Raw genomic sequence first — 11,111 nt, forward strand, 5'->3', positions numbered from 1 at the left:
CCCCTCTCTTTCCCTCTATCTCTCTTTTCCTCTCTCTCTCCCCCTCTCCACTCTCTCTCTCTCTATCTATCTATTGTCCCCCTCTCTTTCCCTCTATCTCTCTTTTCTTCTCTCTCTCCCCCTCTCACTCTCTCTCTCTATCTATCTATTGTCCCCCTCTCTTTCCCTCTATATCTCTTTTCCTCTCTCTCTCTCTCTCTCCTTCTCTGAATTCTCCACATGCATCTTACTCCACACCCCTAGAGAGATGACAGAAGGCGAGGAGAAAAGAGTTTGAGTGGGTCTGTCCTCAGGTCACCTTTAGAATTGGGTCAGATAGCCATCCCTCTGTCCTACACACACACGCACACGCACACGCACACGCACACGCACACGCACACGCACACAGAGACACATACACTGGGCCCTGCTTCTGGCATATCTTAGGAAAAATCTCCTAGAAATCATAAGCAGTCTTTAGCAAGAACATCGATTTATAACTAGTAAACATAATTCCCCATGAAGATAAACATGTTTCCAGTACAGTACATGTCATCTGGGCCAGATATGAAGGTTTCCCCAGTACATAACATGCGCTGAGTGAGAGCAGTTGACTGATTAAAGAGCATGTCTGGTGGATAGTCAGCAGATGTTTAGATCTGTCTTGCTCCTGTATTCAACATCATACATTCTGTTCTGGGGTCAGTGGATGGTTTCAGTAAGAGAGGTTTGCTTAACACTGTCTTTAAAAGGACACATGGAGGATTTGGTCTGAATTTAAAAGGGTTGTTCTGTTGCATGTAGCTCCTTGAGTCTGGGTGAGTGTTTGTCTTTGTCTCTCTCCTTCTGTGTGTGTGTGTGTGTGTGTGTGTGTGTGTGTGTGTGTGTGTGTGTGTGTGTGTGTGTGAGGGGATGGAGTGTGTATGTGTGTACCTATGTGTGTATGTGAGGCAGAGAGAGAGAGAGAAGGAGTGTGTTTTGTGCATATTTCTGTAAGTGTATGTGTTTGCAAGAGTGTGTGTTTCTCTAAGAGTGTGTTTGTGTGCGCATGTTTCTGTAAAAGTGTGTGCTTTCCTTCTCTACCTTCAGCAGGGACAGCTCACACTTCAAACCTGCTTTGATTTCTCTCTCTCTGACACACACACACTCCCCCCCTCCCCCTGCCCCTTATGTCTGTATCTGTGGTATCTTCTGATCCAGACATTGTTGTGTTTACCTGTGTCTGATGGTATTGTGTGTTTCTGATGGCTTGTGTGTGTTTGTGTGCCTGGTGTATGTATGTGTGTATGTATGAAGTGTGTGTCTAATGGTGTGTGTAAATGGATGTGTTTCTCATGCCCGTCTGCTCTTTGGCTTTGAAGGAGGAAGAGATGCCTGAGGTGGAGATAGACATCGATGACCTCCTGGAGGTAACCAGTGAAGATGAGCGAGCTGTGAAACTACAGGTTTGTGTGTGTGTGTGTGTGTGTGTGTGTGTGTGTGTGTGTGTATGTGTGTGTGTGTGTGTGTGTGTGTGTGTGTGTGTTTTGATATGTGACCTTGTTCTGTTATATTGTTGTTTTTCTAGCATGTTGTACCGGTATGCCATATTAATCTCTATCTCTATCTGGATGTGTGTGTGTGTGTGTGTGTGTGTGTGTGTGTGTGTGTGTGTGTTTTACTTTCTCCAACCTTCAGGGGTCCCTGACAGACTGTTATAAGCCCACTGAGGTGAGTATGTGACTACTGACTGATTTACCTGCTCTGTTCATTCCTACATGAATGGACCTGACTGTGTTCTGTGTACAATCATCTTTCATGAGCCGACCGAACTAGCACAGGGCCGTAGTGCTCACTGTCATGTTACAAAACATAATGTTTGTCTTTTGAGTTGCACTTGATATTACATTGCGCTTGTTCCTTTGTGTCTCTACTGTTGTAGGTACACCGTGCTACAGCGTAAATATATGGAGTAATATGTAGTAGAATATTCCTGCATTGTTTTATGCATATACTGTATATGTGTATATGCACACACACACACACACACACACATATACTGTATATATTTGGTTAGAGTAAGGAAAAGGGTTATGGTACGTATAGCTATGCAGATAGCAGTTTATCATTGTGGTGTTATTCAGTAGTGGTTAAAATATTACAATGTGACTTAATGGTATAATTGCAATGCGTGGGTGCAGTCATATAAATCACTATGATCTTTTTAAAAGCCTGCCTGCTTTATTGAGCAGAGAGGCTTTATTGATTTACTGTCGGGTTGGGCTGACATGGAAATATGCCCGCACCCAAGGGCCAGAGTGTGACAGCAGAATGCCATTCCACACACATCACCACACACAGGCACAACAGCTCCTTTAAATGCCATCAGCCCAGCCATCGCAGCAGCAGCTGTGTTATTGTTTGTTGTTTGACTCAAAGATGGACTCCCACCAAACCCCTCCCACTTATACATACAACATTACAAAACAATCCCCACCCTCCCCCCACCCACATCAGACAGCAATCAACACATACAACACAGAAGGGTAAAGAAAAATAAATAAATAAATAAATAAAAGGGGAAAGAAAAAAGGGTTTTTTAAAAAAGAAAATTGTCCACAAGATTATTTAAGAATGTTTACAAAGTACTGTCTCCAGTCCACTACATGCACATTTCCTGTGCTTTTATAATCCTCTGGGATGTGTCCACTTGCACCTCCCACTGTGTCTTTTCTTCACAGTCTATGAAGTAGTAGACAATCGCCATGAACTCTTTTTTAAAGCCTCAGGTTGAATACAGATGGATAGAAGGATGGACTGATAGATGGCCCGACAGGTCAATAGAGTTACTGTGGGTGATTGAACTTGAGTTGCTCGCTTATTGCGTTGGTGTTGCTCTGTGTGTATCGCTGCATTCAATTTGGCCAAGGCAGACAAACAGCAACAAACTAACACAAACACACGCACGCAAACACAAAAAGAAAACAGATGGGCCACAATTGAGTATCTAATAAGATCACTTTGATATCATGGCAGGATCCAAGAGTCATTAGTTCAGGCTAATTGGATTCAATCTGTTTGATTCATTTATCGATCTCTAACAGGGTCATATAGTGTGCTCTGGCTGGACTATAGAGCTGTGTAGGATGGGGAGTGATAATGCACATCGAATGGGAGTGTGTATGTCTGTGTGTACATATGCTTGTGTGTGTGTGTGTGTGTGTGTGTGTGTGTGTGTGTGTGTGTGTGTGTGTGTGTGTGTGTGTGTGCAGGGAGGGGGTTGATTAGCTGATAATTGTGGAGTGTGTGTGTGCTTGTGTGTGCGTGTGTGTGTATGTGTGTGTGTGTGTGTGTGTGTGTGTGTGTGTGTGTACATATGCCCATGTGGGCATATGTATGGGGGTTTAACTGATAATACACACTGAATGGGGAATTTCTCCAAGCGGATATTACCTTGCCTTTTTGTTGATGGAGGGCTTTAAATTCAGGTCCAGATGTCGTCCATGTGTGGGTGTAGGTTGACCCCAACCACCCCCGAAGTGCGCACACGCAAACACACACACACACACACACACGCACACACACTCACACACACACACACACACATACACATGGACCCTGAGGCGAAAGACAAAACTTTCTATGCCGCCACAGCAGCCAACTGACCTGAAAAGTCTCGTCTGCTAGAAGAGAATGAAGGAAAAAAGATGAGCAACCATCTCTCTCTCGCCTTGTCTCTCTCGCTCTCCCTCTGTCTTTCTCACTCCCACACACATACACACACTCACATACGCATATACACACACACTGAGACACACATACACTGGTTCACACATATTCAGACATGCATGAAGACGACTGGGAGTCAGACACAAAAGCGGCTGTATAGAGTCTGCCTCGCTGCACTAACACTAACATTGACCCACTGCCCTACACTCACACACACAGACACACACACACACACACACACACGCACACAGACACACACACATGCACACACACACACACACACACACACACACACACACACACATACACAAACACTATATACAGATGCACATGGACAAATACACACTCTCACACACACACACACACACACACACACACACAGATTCATGAAGACACATGCCCACACACACACACGTAGACACACAGAAAGACATGTGCGCACACACAGACATACATGCACACGTGTGTATGCACACATTCAAGAATGCTGAAATGCACATGCAAAATAGATACACATTACACAGACAGTTATAATAATAATAATAATAATAATAATAATGGGTAACGTATTTTTGAGTTGATGTCACACACACACACACACACACACACACACACACACACACACACACACACACACACACACACACACACACACACACACACACACACACACACACACACACACACACAGATAACGATTAATATGGCATACCGGTACAACATGCTAGAAAAACAACAATATAACAGAACACGGTCACACATCAAAACACACACACACACACACACACACACACACACACACACACACACACACACACAAAATTGTGAAAAAAAAGTGAATCTGTGTGTGTGGGTCCGTGTTTATATTTTAAACCATTTTGTATTTTAAAGCACAGGTGTAAACACTCCCTTCTATACAGCTAATCTTGACTTTATGGTGATGTTTCACACAAGTACCATCTGTCAGACAAATGTGCCAGTCAGTGTGTGTGTGTGTGTGTGTGTGTGTGTGTGTGTGTGTGTGTGTGTGTGTGTGTGTGTGTGTGTGTGGACGCGCCTCTGGCTGTGGGTCAGTCACACTGCTGCAAGGTCATTGGCTGATGGATTAACAGTAGAGCCACACACCACGTACACACACACACACACACACACACACACACACCGGAGGACGCTCTCCTGTGACAGGGTGCAGAGCTTCCTTCTGGTAAGGCAGTAGGACCTGGTTCAGCTGTCCTTTGAGTGGGTCATGGACCAGGGCACTGTAACTGTTCCCCAATAAGCCCTGCTTATTAAAGTTAAAGTCTCTCTGTGGATGCACTCCCCCCTGTTAACTGCGTCTATACACAGGTATACCTTCAGTATGTATTGACTTTTTAGTGCACGCACAGAACAAAGTGCCCAAATCTCAGCCTAGCCTCCTGTTACTAAATCAACACGGACATATCAGCCTATACTGTATAATAACAGATCCAGGTGTATGAAGGGGATGGAACATATATGTTCCTTATTTTTTTGGGCTGAGTGAAGACAAAGCCAGACAACCTTGTTTAGACAGACAGACAGCCTTGTTCACACAGACAGACAGCCTTCCAATGCTAACATTTCAGCAGGCTGTCTCCGGAAATGCAGTCTCAACACAAAGTGCTGAAGTCTTGTCTGCACCCACAAGCCTACCATATAGACAGAAGCACAGTCCAGAGCCTTTCGACGGTATGTGTGTGTGTGTGTGTGTGTGTGTGTGTGTGTTTAAGATTGAAAAACAAATGCCCGCAGGGTCAGCTCTGACTGAAACAAACCCTGGGTGTTTGAAGTGTTTCGCCCGGTCAGTTTTGATCCTTTTGTTCTGATGTCGGAACTCTTTTGATTTCCGCCATAGTGATGATTGTGATGTAATACTGTCATAAAGTGTGCGTGTTAATGATGTCATACACTATTAAGAAAGGCTTCTGGAACACGTAGGGGCCAGATCAAATCCAAGAATCAGCTCTATCTGGGTTGATGATGATTAATGATGTTGGTGAAAAGGGGTTGCTGATGCTGCTTTTGTCTTCTGCAGGATTTCGTCAGGGATCTTCTGGGCCGGATCAGAGGCATGCGGAAACTAAGTGCCCCTACGAAAAAAAGTCTTTAATGGCCAACCTCCACACACTGATACACACTGCTCTCTCTCTCTCTCTCTCTCTCTCTCTCTCTCTCTCTCTCTCTCTCTCTCTCTCTCTCTCTCTCTCCCTCTCTCTCTCCCTCGTTCTCTCTCACTCTCGCTCACACACACACACACACATAAACACACACACACTGGGCACAAGGACACGTGCCACTGGACATGTCTGTCTAATACAGCACTTAGATGCCCCATTATCCAACAAGTAGTCAGGACTCAACATACCATAATCCAATAGGTACTGTAGTTTAGCAGATCCAGTATACCAGAAACTCAGCTAATTGCCTTGTAGGCTCCTGTGAGGACTCCATTCCCCAGAACTCTATATGCCTGATAGATTCAGCATCTAAGAGCACGCAACACAACCCACTTCAACAGGAATCCAACACTTAACCAAGACAGAGTCCCAGACCTACACTCCAGGCCAGGACTCTGCTTCTTCACCTTGTCCAGTGAACTTCAAGACATAGTTTCACGTTTTTTTTTTTTTTTATTTGTTCTTACTCTTGGATCTAAATAACAAAGCTACTATTTATGTACAGTTAGTTTGAAAAGCTCTGGCTGTAATCTCTTAACTGTATGCATTGCATATGTTTTTTTTTTTCAGTGATTACATTTTTTTAAATATTTTTTTTCTACTCTTGCAATCGTTCAATCTCCAGTCCGCCAGTAGTGTACTCCACTGTAATTGTCTATGATGTTGCGGGAGTGTAGCTTCATTCTTTCATTCACCTTTCTATTACACTCTTTTGCTGAAGGGAGCAAGAGGACGCTCACTTTGTTTCACACATGCTCGGGGGGTGCATCTCTGAGCTGGGGCCGAGTTGTGTGAACAGCAGGTCGTTTCCTGTACATGCCCCTCCATTAGCAGTCAATCAGGGCTGCACAAGGTGATGGGCAGGTGAACAGCCAATCAATCCATGCGATTAGCCATGACCCCACTCTGGTGCACCCACACCAATGGATTCCTCTCAGGATTAAAGACTAGTATTGCTAAGCATGTATCTGATCTACATACACCTCAACTCACACTGAAGAGAGGGGGGTTAAGCCAAGTCAGCCCAGCCAGTGCTTACACCCCCTGGAGAACTGATGTGCGGGATGAGCGCTTTCTTTCAGCAATGCATGATGGGAGCTGTAGTCCTATAGGCGGTGAGGGAAGGGACTATGGCTCCTTCATGAGGAGCTTCAATGTTATCATTTAGCATTTAGGCTACTGCTTTTCCTGTGTTCATTGAGTGATTACAAGCACAAGGTTTTCTCAGATCCTAACATTGGAGGAGGACTGGCTCATGTCTGGCCCAGAATTGGCAGACACAGGCCACACCCTTTCCACATCAGTTACTATTAGAGGTTTTCTCTCTGTCTATCGTCTACTTCCTGTTGTTTCTCTCACCTCTATGACACTGAAGTTTAATTAAAAATCGGAGGTGTTTCACATGTCTGGTCATAACGAATGTCCCGTAGCTAAAGACACACGTAGCGTAGCCTTTGAACGTCTTTGCTTGATGCTGCTGTCAGTTCTAACGCGTTGTGTCAGTCAGGACTGTTCTTGCCTCTTATTGTACTGAGTGAGTAATGGGGGGAGATGGTACTTGTTCCTTCAACTATTACACTTCACCTCGACTTTATAGCGCAATCAGGAAGCTGCCAAAGAAGACAAAATGACAGCTTTATTTTCTGTAGTATCAATGGTTCAAGCCAAGATAGCATAAGATATATAGGTTTGCTATCATTCATGTAGTTAAAAGTGGTGAACACTATACCATATTACCATTAAGTCATCAAGGTTCAGTCCTAGCGAAGTTGTGTTGGACAAGATGTGATGCAATCAATTTAAGGAAACCAGGATTTCTATTAAAAATGGTGCTGTTTTAGAACTTTTTAGTTTCTTTTTAAGTTTTTTTTAAGGTTTAAGGTTTCACAGATTTGTGCGGGTGGGTGATATTTGTTGTGAGATTAGAGTGTCGCCTGGCTGTCATCTTGCGAACCGTTGGGTCAGTGTTTGATCTGTGCCTTGAGTGTCATCAGGTTATTAAACCTGCAGCCAATCTAAGGTCAATTTCTCAAATGCATCGTCGAGCAGCTACCATCTCTATACGACAGAGAGACTATAGTTCTGCATACTCTCGCGCTTTGTCTCCATGGTGGTTGCTCAGCTAGGCTTTCTGGAAACGCAACCCTACATGGTGGTGGTCAAGTGGTTGGCACTGCAGCTCGTGAGGTCTGTAGAGGTTGTAGTCTGAATCCAGGTCAAGGCATAGCTGTCCTTCACACACCCAATGGGGATCATGAGCAAAACAAGTACCTAGAGAAAAGACTGAGTTAACGTTGATGATGCACTTAACCAGTGTAACAGCCTAGTGACTCTCCAACTTTTTCAAAATTCCAATTCACACATAAAGGCTAAAATATTGGAATTCACTGGTATAATGAGTAACTGGACTGATACTTATAATAGTTGTGGCATTGTGGTTGCTGTGTTTGAAGTAGTGAAAGACCCAACAACAAGCTTAAAGGCCACAGAAGTGGAGATAAGCGGAACAATGAGTCCCACGCACAAGAACCAAGCCGTGTGGACAGACTGTCCTATCTAAGTCTCCCTCCTGAATTTCAGAAACATTGGCTGCCCACATCCACAACTTTCAGTCATGTAGCAACCGGGTTACTCAAAGACACAACACGGAGGGTGCACTGCTTCTACACGCTGGGTCAGCTTGACCAGGTGCCTGTCTTGGAGGAGGAGGGTGTGTCTGTTTCAGTGGTCTGAATCTTGCCCCTGGAGTGAGAACTGTTTTCGCTGTAGCACCTGTTCGTGCTGATGGAGTTGTGTGTGTCCAGGTGTTTTAGGCCTCATTAGGCCAATCAGGATATAAGCTGGTGTTTGTTTGTTTTGGTTGTTTTTCTTCGTAATTTTCCTTTGAATTCTGAAGGGGAAACGGGAAGTGTTCTTTGAGTGTTTAGTCAATACAGCTTTACTTTTGCATGTTTTACAAAGGCATGATGTAAACAAAACGATAGTTTGGCCCATTTATTTAAAGGAGCAAAATAAATATTTGTTTTTATACCTTATCAGTATTTAAAATGAAAATGAGACACAATGTTAGGGTTTTTTATTATGTACATTTTTGAGAGTTCTGATTTCAAATGTTACTGTATGTGTAGCCTTTTGTGTTGATTTGCTCATAATAAAAGGACAATGACAACAGATGATCTCTCTGTCTGTCTGTGCTTACATGAGAATGGCACCATCTTCTTAATAGGGTATGATGTAATTCTTGTTGCACATGAGTGCAACTTCTGTCTTCACAGCTGGCTGTGTGTGTGTGTGTGTGTGTGTGTGTGTGTGTGTGTGTGTGTGTGTGTGTGTGTGGTGGTTACACAAGACTAAGAACCATGGACATTGTCACACAACCCATGCATTATATTCCATTATTTCTTTCTTATCTCTTTGACCATGATTTTGATAAACTGCAGTATAAACGTATGCCGCTAGCCCTAACAAATGCCAGTTTTACACGTAAAGAGAAAGCTAGAGCGTATAGTTTCATTGTTATTGTTTCGTAAGATAGTCAGACATTTCCACGTACTCCGCTGGCAAAATGTAGTGGGTTTAAATAGCGCTAAATCGCTGCGGGCGCCCGGAATTCTGGCCTGAAATCGCTGTACTGCAGCTTTAAATTCCCTGACCCAGATTCCTCTGTGCCGTGCACACAAACTGAATAATTGTGACTGCAAGGTGAATGTGAGGAGAATGGCTAATGACGGGAACGTGGCCGACTGCCCTGCCTCCGGGTGCGCGCCCAGGTTCGACGTGGTGACCGAGCAGTACACAGCTGCACAACGTGCACCAGTCGGAACCAACGCGTCCATGCGCAGCAAGCTCCCTGTCAGTCATGTCTCATCGGCAACCATTTACAACTGGATAGGTGATTCTTCGAGGTGTGCGTAAATACAAAGGTTTGGATATTAGGGAGGAAACACAAACACAGCAAAGGAATGCCCGTGTGAACGTCTTCAGTATCAGTGTACAGTATCCAACGTTACAGTATGTGTGTCTCACACTTGTAGTCAGATGAGAGGGGAAATCATCCTTATCAATCATTCTTATCAATACAACATTCCCCACCCCCATACAGTTTGCTTTGAAGTCTTTCAGTATTGACCCACTCTTCTTCTTCCTCCCCCTCATCTTCCTCTTCGTTTTCAGTCTACTGTTTCTGCCCCATTTTTTTTGTCCTGTTGGCTCTCTTATTAACCCCTTGCTGTGGTTAGTTGCCTTCTTTTTGCCCTCCTCCATTTCCCCCCGCTGTCTCCCTTCATCACATTTTGCCATCTCTCTGTAATTCTTCCACTCTACATCTCCTCCTCTCTCCTCCCTTTCATCTTCATTTCCCATGTCTCTTTGTCCCTCTCCTCACACCCCCGCACTCCTCTCTCAGATTACCTTATGTGTGTGTGTGTGTGTGTGTGAGTGAGAGAGAGAGAAAATGTGGAATGTATGTTCTCTCTCTCTATCTGTATGTGTGTGTGTGTGTGAGTGAGCCTATGAGGGAAGATAAAATATGGAATGTGTGTTCTCTCTCTCTCTCTCTCTCTCTCTCTCTCTCTCAGTGTGTGTGGGAGTGAGTGACCCGATGGGGGAAGATAAAATATGAAATGTACGCCCCCCATAACTGTCTCTCCCTTTTGCTGTGTGCGTGTGTGTGCGTGTGTGTGTGTGTTTGTGTGTAATGCATCTTTCCTGTCACATTAGTCACATCTGTCAGTCTGTCAATCTTCATGCAGTGCAGCAGTCCCCAAGCCAGAGCTGTTCCTCAAAGCCCAATGTGACGCCGGTATGTCAGTGTGATTCAGCAGCATTGCAGAGCAGCAATCATTCCTAATGAGGGAATTAATGATGCTCTCACTCATATGCCTCCCCCGCCCAGGCAGGACGACAGATGACACTGGGCCGGACCTCAGCCGGAGGTGGGCCAGACCTCAGCAGCTACAGGTCCAGTATTTCATCCAAACTTTAAAAGGAACCCGGCAGTGGCCGTGAATCGGGTCAACCACGTACAAAGCGGCGACACCAACCTCTGCACCACCAACACATGTTAGGCCTCTGGGGTACATCTCCGGGAACGTGTGCGAGGGGGTCATGTGTGAATTATAAATTCTCTCAATTCGGGCAGGGCAGCAGCTTTCACAGCCTCAGACCTGGACAAACTCAGTGTCTTACCGCTACACAACGGAGAGGGTATAATGCATAAGTGATCTG

General features: G+C 44.6%; 1 protein-coding gene across 1 annotated transcript in view; it reads left to right on the forward strand.

Annotated features, from left to right (window-relative positions):
- ppp1r14c (protein phosphatase 1, regulatory (inhibitor) subunit 14C) overlaps positions 1-5,818 on the forward strand; it is a gene marked incomplete at both ends in the record, with an annotated part of 17,758 nt that extends 11,940 nt beyond the window's left edge. The window contains 3 exons of the mRNA XM_080860844.1: positions 1,341-1,424; positions 1,657-1,689; positions 5,744-5,818. Of these exons, the coding sequence (XP_080716970.1) occupies positions 1,341-1,424; positions 1,657-1,689; positions 5,744-5,818 (192 nt within the window). The remainder of the gene's footprint in view (positions 1-1,340; positions 1,425-1,656; positions 1,690-5,743) is intronic.
- Between the last annotated feature and the right edge of the window lie 5,293 nt (positions 5,819-11,111).

The sequence above is a fragment of the Sprattus sprattus genome (assembly GCF_963457725.1).
Source record: "Sprattus sprattus genome assembly, chromosome: 2".
Lineage (NCBI taxonomy): Eukaryota > Metazoa > Chordata > Actinopteri > Clupeiformes > Clupeidae > Sprattus > Sprattus sprattus.